At 34.6% G+C, this 22,814-nt stretch overlaps 2 protein-coding genes across 5 annotated transcripts; both read right to left on the bottom strand.

The window, feature by feature from the left end:
* Window positions 1-1,716: 1,716 nt before the first annotated feature.
* On the bottom strand, window positions 1,717-7,449 carry LOC113347229 (transcription factor UNE12-like). Its single transcript, XM_026590838.1, has 7 exons — window positions 6,803-7,449; window positions 6,174-6,257; window positions 5,285-5,404; window positions 4,481-4,546; window positions 3,217-3,282; window positions 2,539-2,616; window positions 1,717-2,380 (listed from the first exon to the last, which is right to left on the bottom strand). Exons 1-7 carry the CDS (start codon window positions 7,178-7,180, stop codon window positions 2,168-2,170), a joined length of 1,005 nt encoding a protein of 334 aa, XP_026446623.1. The 5' UTR covers window positions 7,181-7,449; the 3' UTR covers window positions 1,717-2,167.
* Window positions 7,450-8,405: 956 nt separating this feature from the next.
* Window positions 8,406-13,199, bottom strand: LOC113347230 (sec-independent protein translocase protein TatB-like). 4 transcript variants are annotated; one of them, XM_026590842.1, is made up of 10 exons: window positions 13,120-13,199; window positions 11,644-11,758; window positions 11,186-11,262; window positions 10,907-11,028; window positions 10,638-10,770; window positions 10,456-10,514; window positions 10,324-10,374; window positions 10,067-10,247; window positions 9,337-9,449; window positions 8,406-8,769 (listed from the first exon to the last, which is right to left on the bottom strand). In XM_026590842.1, exons 3-9 carry the CDS (start codon window positions 11,244-11,246, stop codon window positions 9,343-9,345), a joined length of 714 nt encoding a protein of 237 aa, XP_026446627.1. In that variant the 5' UTR covers window positions 11,247-11,262; window positions 11,644-11,758; window positions 13,120-13,199; the 3' UTR covers window positions 8,406-8,769; window positions 9,337-9,342. The 4 variants fall into 4 exon arrangements, with proteins under 4 accessions (XP_026446627.1, XP_026446624.1, XP_026446628.1 ...); XM_026590839.1 differs by having other exon boundaries at window positions 11,186-11,278; window positions 11,666-11,758; XM_026590843.1 differs by having other exon boundaries at window positions 8,406-8,766; window positions 11,186-11,278; window positions 11,666-11,758.
* Between the last annotated feature and the right edge of the window lie 9,615 nt (window positions 13,200-22,814).

Genomic DNA, 22,814 nt, shown 5'->3' with positions numbered 1-22,814 from the left:
TTCATGAAAATAATATAATCCATTGAAGGATTGAGAAAAAGCCATCGCCTCCCAATTGTGCTTGTCGAATGCCCGATGGAACATCCAAAATAAAATTATACCATGTTCGATGAAATAGTAATAATTTTCTTCTTTAGTCGTTTGTTCTGATTGAGATTCAAAGTCATATAGAAATAAGAAAACTAAGTAAAACATGACCTGAGAGCAAGCAAAAAAGTGAAAGCGATATAAGACTACGCAACTAATTCGATTTGGAGAAACATAAAAGATTGTTGAAGGACATGGGTGCATTTTATTTTTCTCCGGTCACCGTTGTCCACAAATAATTACAACCACCACAAAACCATCCACCACCACTCTTGTTGCCGAAACAGCTTCCGCCACCACTGTCCATAACACCATAGCGATTTTTCCATCTCCACAGCTCACCGACTCCACAACTATGACCACTTATATAACTGTAAGCAAATGTAAGTGTTAATTAATAAAAATATATGAATAGAATTATCAATAGAATAATTTATTTATTATCATTTTTAATATGACATTTATTATGACATGATAAAATATTTATTGTAAAAAAAAGTTTTAAGACATTAGTGATATGGTAAGTAAATTTTGGCTATTAGATGCATTTTTAACCCCAATCACAACCATCACTTATGGGAAACAAACATTAATAGTTTCTATTGATATAATTTTAGTTAAATTATTTATCAATGAAATTATGTATTTATGTATCAATCAAGGGAAATGAAAATTTAATAAATCATTCATCATGAGCGATTAATGATACACCAATTAATAAAACACTTATTATAATAACATTAAAGTTGAACAAAACACGACCGTAGATTTATCTTTTTCCTAAATAAATCTCGACCACTCTTTATCTAGGCAAAGTTATGTATTCTGGATTTCTCGAGAAATTGGAGTCTCAACTCTCTCACATCATCCCTCGACTTTGAACTGATAGGTATGTTCTGCATCTGCCATTTTTCCCAGCTTTTTTTATAAAACATTAATGGGGAATCAACTTGGTGTATACGTTATTAGATATACCCGTTAAAAATTTGGAGAGAAAGAAGAGAAGGTCTGATGGAAGGTGTGGATATTTATGAAGAGATAGAGTCGACCGTTTGGCGATTGATTATGTCGCTTAATATATCAAAATCACCATCGATAGAGTCTTTATCGCTAGCACTATTGTTAAGATCGCACGATAGCATCTTTGATGCTTCATCGTTTTCTCATAGTGGCGCCGCTAGTTTGCCGAGCCACTTGGTATAGTAAACGGCATTTTATGTTCATATGAACCGCCCTTATTAGTCTACAGACCCTACACTACCATTAATATCATTCACCACATTCAAACTACATCCCTCCAAATACAGATTCACCACTTCAGCTTCCTTCGCCAATCTGATAGCCTTCAAAGCCGACAATGCCTCTGCCTGCTCCTTATCCTATGCTATGCCTGGATTGCATACTACCCCCATTACATTTCTTTGTATCAGACATCATAATTAGTCCTCTGTCCATAAGCTTTTTCTCTTTAATAAAAGGCGCATCAAAATTCGTTTTTGGATTACAGTTGAACAACTTGGAGGCGATCAGGTCAATAGGTTTTTGAATCAAGGTTTTCATCTTCCAATTGTTTCCAACCAAGTTGGAGAAAAGGCAGAGTAGGTAGATGATTATTAGAAACAATTTCTCTGGGCAACCAAAATACAAACATCTATTTATATATGAACTTCAGTTTTTACAAGAATCCATGACTACCAATTAGACCATCATGGAAGCCATTACCAAAATAAGTATTATTACATAGTTGGTGAGACACATTTGACAATCATTACTTCACTCAAATACAGCAGACCATAAAGTATCTGAAATCATTTTCTCTAGCCTTCTTCTCTAACATCCCATTTGACAAAAAAGAGAAGCCCAGAATAGAAAAAAAAAGTAGGTCAGAATTAAACATGGGATCTGACTCAGATTACATGTTAGAAACTTAGATACAGCTCATGTAAGTACCATCAAACACTACTGGGCAAGTCTTAAGAGTGAACCTAATCCTACTTGGTAGGGCGTGTTGATTTGGGAGTAATTGGTGGGGCACGTGCACAGCTATCACTCAATGTCGAGTTTAAGGAACAGTAATTAATCATTCAGGCTTGACAAGTGTGGAAGGTGAATCAGGTTGGTAAATAGGGTAAATAGCTGCAGCGAGTGAAATGGGCATGATGCAGAGTGCCTTTGATTGGAGAAATTGCATGGCAGTTCCAACGTCTTTTTCCATGAGCTTCGCTACTTGTTCTTCTGTCTCATTGCTTGACCATTTCTCTCTTGCCTGGTTAGTTCCATCCAAGTCTTCTCCCTTAAATTTCAGAAATGGATACAAAATTTAATGATATCATCTACAGGGGTATGATAAAACATATCCACACTTATAAGCAAGCCTCAATCATCCTGAAATAACTAGAAGTAGAAAGCATGCCCAAGAAAGAATTTTTTGGCAGTTTCCCGTGGTAGTACCTCAACTGATGGTAGTGGGACATCAGATACAAGCTGAGCAACCGCACCAGCCCCTCCTAGCCGACTCATGCTCAATACCTATTAATTTCATAAATGAATAAGAGCAATAATATAAAACAAATTCGTGCCGAGTGGATGTAAAGTCTGCAGTTCGAGACGCTACTCATGTATAAGAATAAAAAGAAAAAGCAAAACTAGGCCTATTAACCAGCGATGCTAAAGAATTGGTATAAGTTTGTTCGTAGAAGATGAGGGTTTACTGGACATCTCGCATCTCAGCAAAACAAGAAACATATGTGCTCTATGTTTCTTGTTTCGCTCTGATGCGAGGTGTCCAATAAACAGTAGCCATTTGAAGGGTCTATTATGTGCTCTATGGAACATAGTACCAGCGATGAGGGTACTATTGTTGGCTTAAATGAGCCATTTGGAGTCAACAATAGCCTCGACTTACAGTAGAGATGCATGCAAAAAGAAATCTTCTCTTGAGTTGGAATGCTTAATTCAATATTTATCCCCAATTGAAAGAATATTCAAATCTACATGGAACCAATCTACTTTCCATATTAAATAAATATTGGGTCTTCTTTGTCACTGGTCATACTGGAACTCGGCAGCGTGGCCACATGCAGTCGTGAATTAAAAATGAATTGTTATGATCAAAAGCAACTGTTTTACCTTGACTTGGAGCCTTAGAAACTTCACATAATCCACTACTTCATCAAGCATGGTTGCTTTATCAGTCTGCAGAAATAAAAAACAGAAAACTAAACCTCATGTCACAGGATGCTTCATTACAGAAATGTGCCATCACTATTTCAGTCATAATGATTGGTTAGATAAAGATTTCGATTTCTGTCAGGAAGGTAGAGTCTTGGCCAAAGACTCTGAGTACAATGAAGCTGTGTCCCAATAGTAAATTAATAAAAAACAGAAAACTAAACCTCATGTCACAGGATGCTTCGTTACAGAAATGTGCCATCACTATTTCAGTCATAATGATTGGTTAGATAAAGATTTCGATTTCTGTCAGGAAGGTAGAGTCTTGGCCAAAGACCCTGAGCACAATGAAGCTGTGTCCCAATAGTAAATTAAGCAAGCTAAGAAAATGACTAGCAATCTTGTAAATGGCCATTCTAGAAGGACTGACTTAACTTAGTAACTGTAATTGAAGAAACTACCTTATGGAAGCAACCACTGGGCTAACCCCATAATAGGAAAAGCAGGCATCAATCATTATATAAAGAAGGATAAAGCTTCAGCGTGAAACTTCGTTCAGAAAGAGAACATATACTTCTGTCTCGATTTGGAAAAAATCGTGAAACATAGCTTACAAGCAGGATCACGAGAGATTATGTGGACATATCTTGACTCATAACTTCAATTGGGACATGTATACTCGTATCTTTATCAAAGAAACATTAAACCCTCCTATGTCTAGAATCACATCGAGAAACTGGTCAATATGCTGTCATCTATTCACTCATTAATATTCGAGGCTTCCTCTTGACCCTTCTAGAACCTTTCAGTGTTCTATGCAACCATCTTCCATCCATTCAAACTCTTACAATGAAAACCTAATTTCATTGTACGTACCTTTTGCTGATCAATATTAGTCATCAACAACCTTACCTCAGATATGAGACATCCTATTCCTTAAACCGTGTTCCATGATTAATCCCTAAATTTCTATATAAAGATATGCTCATCTTCCTATTGTGTGAAAAAGTTTCATCGAGTTCAATTCATATGTGCATGTCAATCACACCATGCACATAAAGCCTAACAGCCAATTGTAAGGAATAAAGTCACCTAGTAAATTTTGAGGAGTTCTGCCTACAATTAACTTGCATATACGTTAATATTCCAAACAACATAATCAAAATCTGATGAAAAGACGTTAATGATCTTCAAAGACAAATATGAGAGTGGAGGGCATGACCTTGCTGAAGCTAGGAACAAGTTCTTGCAGAGCCTTCATTCTTTCAGCTATCCTTTCTCTACGAAGCTGCATAAGAAAAAAGGGTCCATAACTATAGTGATATACATGTGTGGAACAAAGCCTCTGAAAAGTTTGTGCAATATGAAAAGCAAGAAAGACAGATTTTGGTATATGGTCATATACGTGGTTCATAAAACTGAACATGGTATCTCTCCTAATTATACCAAACGTCTGAGAACGAGAATAAGCCTCTAGAAAGGAAAAGAAAAAAAAAATCTCTGTTGTATAAGAAATTAAAACCTGAGAAAGAAAATATTTCTTCCTCGAATATTAAGTTGACTGTTTACATTATCAACAATACTTTTGCCAAAGCGCATCAAAGAATGAATTCTGAGTACAAAGATATGCCAGCACAAACTGGAATTAATATCCTGAACTTATGCGTTCGGGTTTTCTGATGTCTCACATCTAGCAAAAAGAGAGCAACGGATATAAGGAGAAAACCATAAATGATCACCTTTAAACAGGCAGTTGAGGAATATTTCAATCACAACTAAAATCACGTAAGTGGATGCCCACCTAGACTTGTACCATAGTCTACAGATGAAACAGGAACAAAAAGCTTCTAAAAATATAGTCTTTTTCATGTTAATACTCCAGTAACCTTAATCTTACAAACTGACAATGACTCTGGCCACATATGAGAATCAACTGTATTAATCAAAATCCAGTCTTTAATATGCATAAGTGGTACACATGTTCATTCATTTAATATGCATATTTTCATATAAAATCCAGTCTTACCCGCTCGGCAATACTATGGGGATCAGTAGCCTGTCCGCGTCTTGCTCTCACCCTAGGGCGGAAGGCAGGTGGGTGTGGAGCAGCAGCACCAGTGGTGGATGTTTGATGTGCATGTAAAGGCTGCAAGAATATGGGAACACAAAAATTGAACATCAACAATATAATATGATATTTTAGGCACAGCTTTATGATTATTTGGACTTTACACAAACATCTCTGACTAGATGATTATTTGTATGTCAACTGTTGAGATACATCTATTCAGGATCATAAAATTTGGGAACACACTAGATGTAAAGACAATATCATGAAAATGGGTTATGTAGTCGTTATAACTAACTACTGAGGAGTGAGGACTACAGACTACTCCCACAGAATAGTATTTGAGAGATTTCATGAAATAGTCAAGTTGCCAGAACTTTTTTTGTTGTTGTTCTTAAATGATGCTACCATCACATTTTGACATACAAGGAAGAACAAACAATAATCCATCACATGGACTATGAAGAGAACCACATGACAAAAAAGGAGCACGCTAACTAAGATATATGTCTGGTTAGCGATCGCCGATCGGCGCATAGCCTAGAACCTTGAAATTGAGTGGGTGAGAACCAGGATATCAGGGAGGAAAAAGAACACCCACCCACAAGCTGATAATATGTAACATCAACATACATGAAGAAGAAATATATGGGAAAGGAAAAGAGAACACACATCACAGCTAACATGTCGATCATTCATTACTTCATGAAATAAAATGCAAAATTGGAATTGTTGCTCATAAAAACGCCGTCTTAGGATACACAAATTAGACCTTTAACCAACAGCTAACACAGAAACAATAAGATAGCAATAAAATATATAAATACAGTGGAGTTTCGCAGATAACCTGAGAAGCGGCAGGCCTAACCGAATGAGGTTGTACATGTTCGAATGCAGGGAACAAACTAGTCAAATGCATGGGTTCTCTTTCCTGCACACAAAAGTAAAGATGACTACTTGCAAATTTTGCCTTTTCACACAAGTGACAAAAAGATAATATGTCAATAAACCAAGGATATTCACTACAACTAACATATTGGTTCTACATTTGCTTACCCCAGTCCAAACCCCCAAAACAATTAACCCAAACTTAGAACACTGCCTGGATAAACTACAACTAGTGAGCAACTATTGATGTTGAGCAGCACTGTTTCGAACCTCTTCTGCTAGTGCCCTAAGCTCACATAGACCTACATGATAGTTGTCTCGAGAGTGGCATGGTGGGAGCCCAAACATATGGCTTATTTGAGCATTTAACAGTTCTTTTCTCTCTGTAACCCACTTTATCTTACACCTTGTTTACACTTGTACAATAGACCGTCATGGATAAAATCATAAACGTTCTTAATTAGCCCCCAAAACAACAACTTTTCCTTACCCCACCAACATCAGTGGTATACAGGTAAACTAAATAAAGAAAGAATACTGGAAACACGGTGAGAAAAATGGAAGTAAATTAATTGAAGTTAAACTTACGTTGTTATGCTGATGAGGATGAGTATGATGACCAGAAGAAGAAGTTTGATGACCAAACCTATCAAAACCATTTGATGTTGTTGGCATCTGCTGTTCCAATCTTAACCCTAGTGGGGTTTCATCTGGTAATTTAATCCCTTGTTGCTGCTGCTGTTGTTCTAACCTGAACCCTAATTCTTGAAAACCTCCTACTCCATTTTCAGCTGATACTAGATGATGACCTGATGAACCTTCACCACCACCACCACTGGAACTTAACTGCATAGCCATTAATCTAGCTGTTTCAGAACTTGTTTGGTTGACATAAAAAGACGGATTTGCTAAGATCTGTTCAAAATAATCTTCATTTGTTGTTCCGTCTCCTTGATTATTCGCCATGATCTTTTTCCAAAATCCCGAAGAAGAAAGAAGGTGATTCTGATTAGGTTATAGTAAGATATTTCATTTAGGAGTAAATAAAAACTGCTGAAATCGAGATTGTCTGTGCTTAGAGTTACAAAAGACGTTGTTTGGAAGGATTTTTGGGGTTTGAAAGAGAATGAGAGAAAGATGAAGAAGAAAGACTTAAAAAGGAAAATAATTCTCCTTCTTCTCTAGAAAGTGGAGGAGCTCAGTAGTTCAGTGGGTTTTGTTTACTCACACTCACGGACATTTTTTTTTTATTTTAAGCACTTATTGCAAAAAAGACGACAAAAAAGGATGTTTGATCATCAAAAATGTTTCTTTTAATAAATTATTGCTACCCTGATTTTGACATTACTTTTTATAGGCCCCTAATCTCAGCTACTAGTTTCTGCAAATTAGATTCCACCCCCTGAAATTTGGACATATCAGAAATAGTATTGTAAAAGAGATTGCCCATCCCATCCCATCAAACATAAAATAAAATGTTAATGTCCCACCCGGGGTAGCTTGCAACACCGTAGTGCACCCCATAACAATGGAGATCATTGTAGCTTACGAGGACACAGACAGGGTTTACGGGAGTAGAAGATTGTAAACTCATGCAATCAACACTAACAAAAAGACACTGTAGACAATAGGGATCGGGAATGACGTAAATGTTCCTAAGTTGTGACGAGGCAAATAACACTATTGTCACATGGATTCTCAAAATCCCATGTTCAGTGCGAAACGTATTTGAAAAAGATTTGGGAGGGGATGTGAAATTACCCTCCTCAATAATTGATAATTATTATACCATCTCCCACCACCTTCACTTTTTCATTTCAATGGGCAGAGTCAAAGCTACAATCATCATGCTATAGAATTTTTAGTACCAGCAGGCAAAGAAGACTACAACCTTGGCTGCACACCAAGTTTTTATTAGGTGGTGGAAAATTTTCTGATTTTCATCATGTGGCAAAGATAGAAATCATTATTTGCTCTGCTCTTTTCTTCTAATCTTTAAAGCATGGTCTTTGAGTACTCAGTCTCGAGACCTTACACAAGACTGTAGAGCCAATTCAATCCCTTATTCCATAGGTAACTATGTCTTGAACCCCTGCCCAGGCATTCAACTATCAAGCTGTCCAGTCTCCACACAACTTTACTGATAAGAGACAGCCCAGTTGTGATTCTGATTCTCAAAAATATAGCAGTGTAAGATTAATAGGCTAGATAACATTATGAAAGGAAGAAGCTGTGATACACCTTATTTTGGTGTGTTTCAATAAATTGTCAACCCAAAGCAAGCACAGAGCAGAAAAATGCTTACAGTGCTCATGGATTTGACTTGGACATGTAAGCGAAGTCACCAGTTAAAATTGAACCTTAAGATCAGCTAATGGACGCTTTCATATGCAAGTCGTAGATATAAAATAATCTGGTGCAGTATTATGGATAATAAAGAAGAACTCAAACTGAAACTTGGTACATTCAATCAACCAGATGCGCAAACTGATCCTGCTTTTTACTTTGCAACTTCACAGTTATATCTTGGTAAGAGTTCAAGTTTTTTCCCCCTTCTGGAATGAAGTATAGTAACTTGATAAGCACAAGGAGCCGAGAGGAGGTTGAACACAGTAAAATACATGGTCAAATTAACAATACATATCCCAGTAAAAAAAATCAAGTCCCATAATTAGTACCAATTGAACAAGCATAGTAGCAAACACCATATCCCCAAAAAGGAACTGGAGGGATGCAATGATTTTTACACCTTCACATCAAATTTGAGTTTTTCCTCTTAAATCTTTCGTATCAATGTATATTATTAACCAAATGTAGGAATTACTACATCATCAGCATCGTACCATTATAAGGTATTGATCTTAAGGGGGAAATAAGAGAAATGTACATGGAAGGAAACTTAGAGTCTAGACCACACGTTACCATCGAAAGACAAAAGTCCTTAAAATGCAAAGGTTGTAAAAGATCCTCTTTCCTACCCTAAAAACAACAAACTCCAGAGGACGCATCTAAAGTTCTGTTTTCATTTTTGTTCTATCATGAAGTGAAGGCTTACACTTTTGCTTAATTTCCATGAAAAGAAGGATCAGTAAAAGGATAAAAGAGAAGAGAAAGCATTTAACCTTTCATTAACTTGGAATTTGATTTACTTGTTGTTCAAAGAATTTTTTGGCATTCTCTGCCACCTCCGCTTCTAGAATCGCTTCCAGCATAATATCTGATCCATTTGCATCGCCTGTCACTCAATCCATTAGTTGAAATCTTAATGATAAACTATAACCATGCATGAGAACAATAATTCCTTATTTCTAATTACTAAAAAACCTATTTGCATACAATAAGCAACACTCTCAGAAACAAGTTTTTCAAATCTTTGTTTCAAGTCTGATTCTTAAGTTCCACGGTGACTTACTCGTACAGATAAGACAACTGGGTCAGGAAATATCACAAAAGTAAATACAGATAAAGCCAAGATTGCTGCTGCCTATCCACACAACCCTTTCAACTATGAATGACAACAAGATCAACAGTGAGTCGGTGACACATAATCAAATACTCATCAGCGTCATGCCTTATTCCAATATTAAAGTATTTGATTTTGTGGTTATGATTTGATTCCCACAATCGTCCCTCAAATTGAGATATAAGAATGACTGTTTATCAACACCGTAATTATCCTCTGAAGGATCATTTTCCTTCGTGGGCATTATGTTTTATATCACCATGCAATCATTAAAATTATAAACAGCAGTGCAGCATAACAAAAACTAGTTTATTGAATAGAAGGGCTGGGAGATGGAAACTGAAACTGGAAATGTACTAGTAACAGAGAACCAAAAGAGCTGCTAGCACCTTTTGTATTAGGTAGTAACCCAGTGCCTTCCGCAGACACAGGAAGAACAGCTAAAAGACCAATTTCCTCTTTAAGCTTCTCTGCATCTCCACTTCCCTTCATCTTAGATTCAGCTAATCTTGAATAAGCTGCTGCTTGGCTTTGCAAATTAGTCGCAGTTGAGGTTTTTGAACTTGATCCCTAGGAATAGAAAGCAAATAAGTTTAAAATGATAATAATGTTACTGATAATATACTTCTTAAGAAACGCAGCTTACCTTTGCGACAATGTTTAAATTAGCTGCACTTAGGGTTGTTGAATTACATTCCTGTGAGAGAAAAGAACAAATATATAGAGTTTTATGAATAGATGATTTATACAAAATGCATAGAAGTTATCTAGGAGCTACCTCTATAATGGTGCTTGTCGGCGCATTCTCTTCTGTGAGCTTCTGTGCTACATCATTGCCTACCCAAGATAAGTTTTTTCATCACATAACACCCTTATGAGATATGATATGATAGTACAGCAAAATAGTTGAGCATAATCCTCATTCTTGTAAGAGATGTAGATATTGGAAACGAGGATTACCAGTAATGGGAGATTTAGGATTCATATTATCCAACCTTCGAGTCAAAGGACCAGGATTTAACATTGATAAGCTCCGAACTTCATGACGAATTGCTTCTAGTTGTGCCAGTGTATCTTGAAGCTCTTTATGCACCTTAAAATAACAACCACAACTTATAAACGTTAGAATCCCGTGACTCCCCGAGTAACAAAACTGAGCAATTTTACCCAACACATTTATCTTGAAAATCTTATAAAATGGTCGAAAAAAATACCACGAGAAGAATTACCTGTCTGGCTTGAGACTGCTGCAAGATATTATCAAGCTGCCCACGACCCATTTGAACATAGGCAACCGCTCTACCTGTCAATCTACCTGCTGTTCTAGCTATTCTTGGCAGATCTTTGGGACCTAATTAATGAAAACCATTTCAGATTTTACAAAATCAAATGGAATATTTATACAAACCCCTGAAATCTGTGTACTCAAATTTATAAGCAAATGTAAAAAAATAATTGGAGAACTTCATAATTAAACTCTAAATTCAATAGAGAGAGAGCAAGAGTACCGATTAGGGCAGCAGTAGCTCCAATTAAAAGGAAGACCTCACCATACGAAAACCCAAACATTTGGTTTTCTTATCAACTAAATGATCCGCGCGTGGGGGGGGGGTGGGGGGGGGGGGGGGGGGGGGGGGGGGTGGGGGACGACCAAAGAGGAAAAAAACATGATATGTTCATTATTTGAGTTTCCAGAGATTCAACCTGAATACTTAATATACAGAGAAGGACATATATAACAAAAAAGCAAGGAACATCGACTATCTACTATGGAAAGTTTTACGGGCAAGAAAAACCAAAATGATTGCTTGCAAAAGATCGTGACCAAGAATTCAATCGCGACATATAATTCTCAGTTTCTCAACTTAATTCAAGTATAACGTAAATGTATATGTTAGAGTGGGCGTAGGTGTCACTTATTCTTATGCAGTATTATACACAAAAAACATGAGCATTCCTCACATACCAGGAAATGAATCACGGCTTACCTTCAATCCATCGTCGCCCTTGAATCAAATGCAATAGTCTTTCTTCAGCTTCTCATTACAAGCACACTTCAACGTCTAATCTCAAAATATTAGCTGTAACATAAAGTAGAAATACAAATACTATCTTATTATTACCAAAACAGTATCTTAGGTTCTTTAGACATATTTCTGGGTCCGTATAAAACCACATAATAAAAACTTCCGGACCTGTCTAAGCTACAAAGCATCCATGATCTAGGTTGCATAAACAAGTAAAACATAACAAAATATAAATGATAAGGAATTTGCTAAACAATATCAGGATTCAATTGGGTTATGGCCACAATAGCAAACATTAATGGAGCAGTGTGACGAGAATTCTTTCTTCAGATCACTTCGTCGTGGTGCAATTCACATAACAGCATTCCTAAAAAGTGTGCAAGAGCAATATAATCCAAGTTTTTCAAAGAGCAAATGAAATTTATGCATAATGACGCGTATCTGAACTACAAAATCAAATCTACTTAGAAGTCGAATAATACCCAAATGGGGAACCAAACAACAAGCACTCCATCTACAGTAACTAAGACAGACAAAAGTAGTAAAAGCAACGGAGTTAAAATGCATCACCAACCATACCCAATTGCATAAGCATTAAGAACCCAAAGCAGATGCCCCTCCCAGCATCGAAATAGTCACAGGTAGATAACTCAAAGGTGGTGCACCTGAATATACTTTCCAAATGAATGGAGTGCAACTCTATTTTCCAAACAAATAACAACAAAAACCAAGGCAACAGCACAATTAACAACTCTTCCCCTAGTTGACACATAAAATTGAAACAAAAAGGGCACGAAAAACAGCAAAAGCAAATCACAGGCATAAAATTGCCCCTCACACATAATCCCATGATGAGATGAAACAGCAGCGGCATGAATAGTAAATGAAATGTATGAATTCAACTCTCTAATGGACCTAATATCATAATCTCGTCGGGCACTACACCATCAAGGTAACCAATATCATTCTCTTGTTTCGATTTAAACGATGACACTCTTGGAATGGTAAACAGCCAACGGATCCACAGCCAAAAATCATATTACAAGCACACTTCAGCTTATAATCTCAAACTATTAGCTGTAACAAAAAGTAGAAATACAACAATTAATATCTAATGAGAACCCATTACTCTAACACCCCATATAAACAAAACCCACTAATCAGAATCTCTTTAGAATCCTTACATTACAATCAATTTCAAGGCACTTTTTTCAGGCATTTTATCAAACAGTGGTTGAGCATTGTACAAAATGTAAGTGCTTCAAAATAGGTCAGATAAACTCCAACCTAGAATGAATTAAAAAAGTCTAGAGTTCATGAATCATGAATATAATTATTAAATTCATAACATCAGCAAAGAACTTAACATGATAATCTGTATAAACGAAATAGATTCAAACTTGATTCAAACATACCTGGGTACGTTTGCCCAATTGGTTGTAGGATGAAATTTCGAACGAAGAAGAAGTTTGTAAATTCATAACAAAAGCAAATTCATATACATCCGTCTGTTGGTTAAGATACCCGGGTCGGGTTCAAAAACTGTACCCCAAAATCCAAATCGCATATGAGAACTTTCTTGTTTAGTCCTGTAAACTCGACCCGGATTAATGGATAGTCCACCTGAAAAACATAAATCCCCGCTAGTCCAAATTTTTTTTGAAAAAAATAAAATTACTCTACTAACCCTAACATATAATATTATGTACTACATATGTTATTACTACATACTACATATTACCACTAGTATACTAGTTGCTACATATGTTATTACTACATGCTATATATTAATACATATGTTACTACATATATAGTATGTAGTAATAACATACGTAGCAACTAGTATACTAGTGGTAATATGTAGTATGTAGTAATAACATATGTAGTATGTAGTATACTAGTAGTAATATGTAGTAACTAGTAGCAACTAGTATATTAATACTAGTAGTAATAACATAGTATATAGTATGTAATAATAACATATGTAGTATGTAGTATACTAGTAGTAACTATTATACTAGTAGTAACTAGTATACTAGTAGTAATATGTAGTAACTAGTATACTAGTAGTAACTAGTATAGTAATATGTAGTATGTAGTAATAACATATGTAGTATGTAGTATACTAGTATACTAGTAGTAATATGTAGTAACTAGTAATATGTAGTAACTAGTATACTAGTAGTAATATGTAGTAACTAGTATACTAGTAGTAATATGTCGTATACTAGTAGTAATATGTTATATATTGATACTACATATTGATATGTAGTATCAATATGTTATGTTCAATACATAACATAATAGTATTGAACATAACATATTGATACTACATATAATGTAGTATGTTTGATATGTAGTATGTTATTTATTGATACTACATATCAATATGTAGTATGTTATGTATTGATACTACATATCAAAAAATTGTTATGTATTGATACTACATGTTACTACTAGTACTAGTATACTAGTATAATACTAGTATACTAGTACTAGTAGTAACATATGTAGTTATAACATATGTAGTATGTAGTATACTAGTAGTAACTAGTACTAGTAGTAGTAATATGTATGTATTGATACTACTACATATCAATATGTAGTATGTTGTATATTGATACTACATATTGATATGTAGTATGTTATATATTGATATGTAGTATGTTTGATATGTAATATGTTATGTATTGATACTACACATATCAATATGTAGTATGTTATATATTGATACTACATATTGATATGTAGTATGTTTGATATGTAGTATGTTATATATTGATACTACATATTGATATGTAGTATGTTTGATATGTAATATGTTATGTATTGATACTACTACATATCAATATGTAGTATGTTATATATTGATACTACATATTGATATGTAGTATGTTTGATATTGATACTACATATTGATATGTAGTATGTTATATATATTGATATGTAGTATGTTTGATATGTACTATGTTATATATTGATACTACATATTAATATTATGTATTGATACTATATAACAAAAAATTGTTAAGTATCGATACTACATATGTTACTAATAGTACTAGTTACTACTAGTATAGTAAAGTAGTTACCTAATTTACTAGTAACAATAAGATATTTTTGTTACTACTAGTACAGTACATATTAATATGTAGTATCACCGTATTGATACTACTAGTATGTAGTAACATACTACTAGTAACATTTACATGTGTTGATACTAATTAAACCTAGAAGGGTGTTTTAGGCATTTAGAAAATACACTTTATAATCTCCACGAAGTTTTTGGACTAGAGAGTAAATAATCTAGTCCAGAAACATGTTTTTGGACTAGGGAGTAAATCTTTTCCACGGGTGGACTAGCCATTAACTGGGTCATGAAAAAGTGGACTAAACAGTAATTCATACATCGCATATAGTACCATATGAAGCACGGATCCGTATCGGCGCCGTATCAGTATCAGATACGTGGGATACCTGGAAATACGTATCAGATATTCCATTTAAAGTGTCACCTTTTTCTAATTACAAAAAGGGTAGGGGATACTCTGTGATACCTCTCAGATACTCTATAAGGGGATACTTCCTATAATCTAACATTTTGTTTTTATACAAAATCTATATATTTATAAATTTATACATAAAATCTAAAATTCTAAATATTTGCAGTTATTTGTAATCATGATCATATTGAATAATTATATCTAAACATAATAACTTTTTGACCATAAAGAAAAAAGACTTGGTATTTATTTTTATGGTGCTTAAAAAAATGGTGCTAGAAAAATTTAAGGTTTATTGGGCAGTCATGTTTTTCATGTTGTTTTAGAGAGAAATTGGAGTACATGTGATTTTATCCATTCAATTAACATAATTAAGACTGAAACCCAAAATGCTAAAATTTTAATATTTGCTCACTTTAATAATCAAATAGTATCTATCGGATTTTTTTATTTTATGATTTTTTAGTAGAGTGAATTATTATTATATTAAATATATTTTTGATAAATACACGTATCCCACCATATCCCGTATTCCCATTTTATGAAAATTGATGAATCCCTGTATCGGTGTCCCCGTATCAGTATCGGTGCATCATAGATACTACCTGCTCTGTTTCTGCAGGATCAAAAAAAAAAAGAGGAAAGTTCAACTTTATCCCTCGCTCGCGCTAATTCTTGGATTTTATCTTGAGAACAAGAGTCCTCGTGGCCAAAAGAAATTCAGATTTTTATGTGAAGGTGTTGACATCAAGAGAAGAGCTATGGAATGAGTGTTAAAAACATTCCGTTAAAAGCATGAGTTATGGAATGAGGGTTAGAAATATTCATTAGCAGCCAAATCGAATGAGGGCCTAGATTGAAGAGTAAATTTTTTTATCATGGGTAAACGAATTAAGAGACTAAAAGGCTGATGTTCAACTGCATTAGAGAGAATTTTTTTCTCTCCAAACGGCAAAACATGTGCCTTCGAAATAGGGTTGTCAATGGGTCTAGGTCCATCCGGGTACCATTGGACCCAAAACCGGATCCAGTTATACAAGTTGAGTCCGGTTCCTATATTAGTGGACCAGAAACCGGGCCCGACAACAATCCCGGGTACCCATCGGTTCCGGTTGCCCGTTTATTCAGAAAACTATCTTTAAAAAATCTCAAAAACTTAATATCTTTCTCTTTTTTGTTTGAATTCCGTTCATTTTCATAAAAGATTGTTATTATTTTCTTTATTAATGTCTAAATAAAGATGACTGGTAAAAAAGAGAATCAAAAACGAAAAAAAAATCAAAGCCAAATCTAGCAAAATACTTATAATTTTTCTTAAATGATGAATTAATGTCCGATAACCGGGGGTACCCGACGAGTATTACACATTTAGACCAGTTAAGATTTCGGGTGCAATTGCTTAATACCCTTCGGATCCTAAGTTGCTAAAGGGTCCACTTTTAGGACCCGGAACCGGACCCAAATCCGCCGAGTCCGTTTTCGGTTCTGGGCAATAGGTACACCCATTGACAATCATACTCCCAAGTTTCTCTTTAATTTCTTCGATAATATAATTATTATGTGACCCTCGAAATAATAATTTAAAAAGCTGGGGGAAAGACCTAAGAGGCTGAACATCAGCCACTCAAGGAGTTTTCTCTTCAAGCGGCTGAAGATTAGCCTCTTAGTCTCGATTGTTGGAAACCCTTTCAAGTGAAAGAGTGCGTGAAGGAGCTTGGTTGAATGGAAGGGTATTCTCATCCCATAGTATCACCTAATTTGATCAAAATCATTCATTTTGAACGAGAGCTCTCATCTCATAACCGTTGGTATGAGATTGTGGCGTAGTTTGGTATCGACATGAGATCATCGGGGACTCAATTTTACTATAAATCAGAGTGCAACACTTATAAAGTTGGCTTGAAGGTACAAGTCAGAGTGCACGTGCGTTACACGTTGACAAATAATAACCTTTTTCATGCGCATTTTCCATGTTCGAAAAAATATGACGCCGTAATGAATTGTATCACTTAATTATACATCAATAACAAATGATTTTTTTTTCGTTTAGAATTTAATTAACATACCAAGCAAATAATAGGTTTCTTTAGGTTTAAGCTAAGATAGCTTTGGAACCAAGCAAACAATATCCACCGTTAGATGAATGTTTGAAATGAGATTAACATACCAAGATGTACACTATGGTTAGGATGAACCGTAACCCAACCGTGTACAAAGACATTGTTCATAGACGGTTAGTCGAAACTAGTCGATTGAACCATAAGCCTAATCATTTTCATATAACACTTAAGACTTTAAATTTAAGTCGCAACCATAGGTTATAATGTGATCAATCATGTTTATATAGTTTTTTTACATATTTATTCAAATGCCAGTTATCTCAAAGAAATAATTTTTGTACATCTGAAAATATTCGACAAGGCAAGTACGTGTACTCTACCTTGTTTGTGACTATTTTTTTCATGGGTACATGTATCGGGTATGTGTACCCTTAAGACAAAAACGAGTTCAGAAACTCACAGAACTTTTCTGGTTTACGTACCGGATATGGATACCACACCGGTTTCAAAACCAATAGTTCCTTTACGGTATGCATACTTGGTATGCGTACCATTTCTGGTTCACGAGAAACAGACTTTTTATGGTACGAATACTAAATATGCGTACTAAAAATTTGTTCTCGACATATAGCTACGCCGGTACGTATACTGGGTACATGTACTATGGCTCCATATCTATAACAGTTTTTCCAGTATGTGAACTGGTGTGCATACTATCTTGTATCCATATTTACTGTAATTATATATTTCTCTCTAGATAAATTCGAAACATTCCCAAATAACACCAATGATACATATCATTGTTCCAGGCTATTTTCGAATGATAATCTTCAATCATGATTTAGATTATAAATAATATATTGTTCTTAACCGAAATTCATCAAGTATGAACAAATTTTCATTAAGCTTAGTCATATATATTTCGAGAACTAATTACCAAGATAAACTTGACTCAAAATTCTTGATATGCTTGCAATAGTCTAATTAGTCATGCGACATCGTTTCGTAGATAGAAGGATAAGTATAACTTGAGAAATAGGTGGTTCAGTCTTCACTTACCTTTTATTGAAGAAGTTCTCCAAAAGCTTCGGTTGATCTCCGTCTTAAAATGGTAGAATGTTGTGATATCCAATTCTTAACTACATACTTCTATCATAATTCGAGACTTAAGTAACTGTAGACTAGCAATCAAGACATGGTTTAGATCAACTAAATTCGACAACAATCTTGACATAGAAACACTTGTGAGTTCGACCGAGTAATGCTCTAACAGAAATAAAAGGCCCGGTGATTTGGTTAATCATCATCAGCATATTCAAGAAAACTCAACAGTTAAGTCTCTCATTGTTCAAAATAGTTCTTAATGGAATCAACAAATGTCACAAGAGAAGTTTTCTCAAGCTCAAATAAAGGAAATAAAAGATATTAGAATTTTCCTTACGTAGGTGTTGTGGATTCCATTCATTAGGGATTAACTACAAATGGCATATTCTTTGTGAAGTATACTTACATAAGGCTCATTATAAATAATAACTACCAAGTCAGCAAGGAGGAGCAAAAATTATGGTTAAAGATTTGGCATCCAAAGCTACATACAAGTTAAACTTGTTTCTATATATCGAGATGTCTGAATGATATTTTGCAGACTAGGAGTAGAATTGGCAAACATTTTCAAATTGAAGAGTATAAATGTACTTTCTGCCATCATCATGCAAAAAATGGTTTTCATTTTCTTATTCAATGTGATATGGCTAGATGCATCTAGTTTTCTCTTCTTTGAGAAGCTATTCATTCTCAATCTCATGCAAGGTCCTTACGAGAGTTGATTAGATCATGGAGTCAAAGAAAAAGTATTATCTCTTTCAAAAATCCTTATAGCATCAACTTGGCCATTGTGATAATGTGGCGGATTTGGAAGCACAGATGCAATAAAGTGTTTGATCAAAAAGACACTTACGCTTACAACAATAGACTGCATAAAGAGATTTTATGGAAAATATGATACTTTTTTCATGAAACTGACAATGTTTGCAGGATAAGACATATGAATCTAAAAACGGATATATGGAATCCTCCATCCCCAAATTGGATAAAAATAAATTTTGATGAAGCTTTTAACATTTCTAAGAAAATTGTTGGTGTTAGTCTAATTATTTGAGATCATGCAGGAAAATACATGGAGGCAGTGGTGAGATGGATGAAAGGAAGAAATGTGCAGGTTGAAGCTTTTGCTCTCCTTCAAACAGCTCACTGGATTTTGATTAAAGGTTATGTTAATGTAGCAGTTGATTAGGATTGTAAAACTGTCATTGAAGCTGTGTTTTCAAATGTTGTTCTCTCTAAATTGCAGGACTTCAATCTCCTCTCAGATATAAGTATGCAATTAGAGTTTATTAGGGTCTTAAGTTTTTTTTCTAGAGAGTGCAACGGTGTGGCTGATGCTCTTGCAAAGAATTCCAAGTCTATTTTAGTCAAGACCTATGCCGGTTCCGGAGTTCACAGAACATTCATCTTGCGTACCGGTTTGGGTGCTAAACTGGTTCTAGAACATAGAATTATTTTAGCTCGCATTACCGGTTTGATTATTTTAACCTGGTTCCCTTACCACAGTTCCACAATGGTTTGTATACGAATATACATACCTATCCGGATCACGAAACAAACAAATTTCCCATGAAGTACATACGAATATACATATCACACAAATCTGAAAGTCGATGTATAGCTACTACGCTATATGTAAAAATACATGTAATGCGGCTTCAGACATATAACAGTTCCCTCAATTTGTAAGACTGATAACACTGTCTTGTATTTGGAATATAGTAGTTCTATATTTCTCTAAATCGATTCGAGACATTCCTGAATAATATCAATGACACATATCATTGTTCCAGGGTATTTTCGAATGATAAAATTGAACCATGACTTGGTTCCGAATAATAAATTGTTCTCCACCGAATTTGATAAAGTATGCACAAATGTTCATTAAGCTTAGTCATTATATTTCTAGAAATTCGTAAACTAAATAATTAATTCTCGACTCGAAATTCTTTTCTATGCAAGCTAGTTTAATTAGTTATGCGACAATCGTTTCAAAGATAGAAAAGTGAATATAACTTGAGAAATCGGTGGTTCGGTCTTCACTTACCTTTTGTTGATGAAGTTCTCCAAAAGCTTCGATTGATCTTGGCCTTCAAACGATAGAACGCAAATTATGACTGGTTCGTTTCTCAACTCCACTATCCTAGACCGAGACTTAACTAATTGTAGACTAGAAATCAAGATATATTTTTGACAACTAAATTTGACAACAAGCTTGATATAGCAACACTTGTGAGTTCACCGAGCAATACTCTAACAATCTCCCCCTTTGTCAACTTTAGTGACAAAATTATTTGATACATATGGATAAAAAGTTTTTGAAAAAAAAAACTCCTCGATCCACCATGTCTTCTTGATTTCCTTGGTTTCTCCAACTCTGCTTGAACTCTTCGTTATTTCAAGTTGCAATGATTCTGAACGTGTTCAACTCAGCATCGTTGTTGTTGAAGAACCGATTTCATAGCGATAACAACTTTTTGAAACAAATATTCTTAATCGTTGTTATACAGAAACATAGTATTATTATATTCTCTCCAAAGTTCAATTGTATCTCAACTCTGAAGTAATACTATGGTGATATGTTTCTCCCCCTTAATCAATACTTACATCTTTTGTTTAATAGGTAAACTTATTGCTTAAATGATTCATTCCCCCTCATATAATGATATGTAAACCATATGTATGTAATATGAAACTACTAAATAATTCTCCCCCTTTTTGTCAATAAAATTAACAAAGGTACGAAAATCACGGGATCATAATGAATACAACTAAAAGATATCTCAAGTTTTAAGGAAGATGGAAATATTACATAATAACATAGTAAAAATACAACTCCTCATATCAACTTATTTAGATGATATCACTTGGTAATAAATACTTAGCTATCATCCTATGAGATTAAAAAGATACAAGCATCCCCTTTATAATCCACAGGCACACTTCCCACAAAGATATAGCAATTAAGCACAAGTTCATTTAAGAACTCTCTTCCATAAAATGTCATTCTCGAGAGACAACATGAGTGACATTTGTTTCGTGAAAAATAAGGATTTTGGACATTGACAAATCACAAGGATTTGTATCATAGTATCGACATAAATTAATCTCAAGGTCACTTACGAACAACGAGACAATTTTACTCTATTTTACTCAACATAAGAGAATCTTACGGAGTGTGTCAAGCAGCAAAAAAGAAAAGTGTTATCACAAAAAGATCAATACTGCGAGAAAATTCTCAAAGAGTTTGTTCTATTTTCCGTTTATAAAAACATAATAGATTTAACTTCTGAGCATATATGAAATATTAGCTCGATTCACGAGAACGTAAAAACACAAATATTTCATAAGAATTTTGCAATAATTAAACCAATAATGATTACATATGCAAGTTCATCTTCCAACAACTCTAGAATAAATAATAAATTTAAAAACATGCAAGATGAAAAACGTCGGACATAGCTATGTGTAATCACAATCTTTGCTATACCAAACCCTAGTTATCCTTCTTAAGAATAAAATTCTCAAAATAAGTTTCCTAGATATTAAGGTCTTTGAAAAATTCCTTATCATCTCCAAACTCCTTATCAATGACTGGAAAAGGAACATACGGTTCATGAATAGTTACTTCCGGCAAACCTGGTAGGTTGTTGATTGACAAGTGCATCTTGTAGTTTGAGAGATTTCTGTAAAATCTTCTTTAGTCCCTGCACCTCGTTCTTAGTTTTCCTAAGTTCTCCAAGAAGATTTTCAAACCTTTTCTGGTTGGAGTAATCCGACCTAGGTTTCTTCTGATTTCTCATTCTCTTCTTAAGAGATGAGACACAGAGAATAGGCATCTCTTTCTTCTTGTTAGTTGGAACAGTATCAACAACCATTGGAGAAAAGGTTTCACGAGAAGGTATTGTGCTTGGATCCTCCATGTTTCGTGAAGAAAAAAATGGATTTGTGAAACACAAATGTATGGCTCAACAGGCAAACCTTCTTGGGAAAGAGATATGAGTCTTGAAGTGGAAGACATTTTGAAAAAGCGGGGGTCTAACAACCTCACCCAATATTTCGATTAGAAATCTGTATGGACTAACTCCAATATACTTTCTAGAGAATCAACTAGACAGTCAGACTCAATCTAGTTAAAAATATATCAAAGAGTTAATATCTCAATCTCTCGATTTGATCTTTACTCAAGCAAATGGAAATCTACGAGTATTTATCAAATACTAGAGAGATAACTTGGATGGTACCAAAGACCAATATACAAATGTCAATCAATTTAAATCAACAACCAAAGGTTGGATATTCCAATTGGTTGATCTTAACGCACAACCTGTGATATTTCAATTATATAACAAAATATAATGCGGAATAGAAATAACACAGACGCCAGAAATTTTGTTAACGAGGAAAACGCAAATGCAGAAAAACTCCGGGACCTAGTCCAGA

This window comes from Papaver somniferum, chromosome 2 (genome assembly GCF_003573695.1).
Source record: "Papaver somniferum cultivar HN1 chromosome 2, ASM357369v1, whole genome shotgun sequence".
NCBI classification, from domain to species: Eukaryota; Viridiplantae; Streptophyta; class Magnoliopsida; order Ranunculales; family Papaveraceae; genus Papaver; species Papaver somniferum.
The sequence above is the reverse complement of the archived record's forward strand: the minus strand, read 5'-3'. Positions and strand labels throughout refer to the sequence as shown.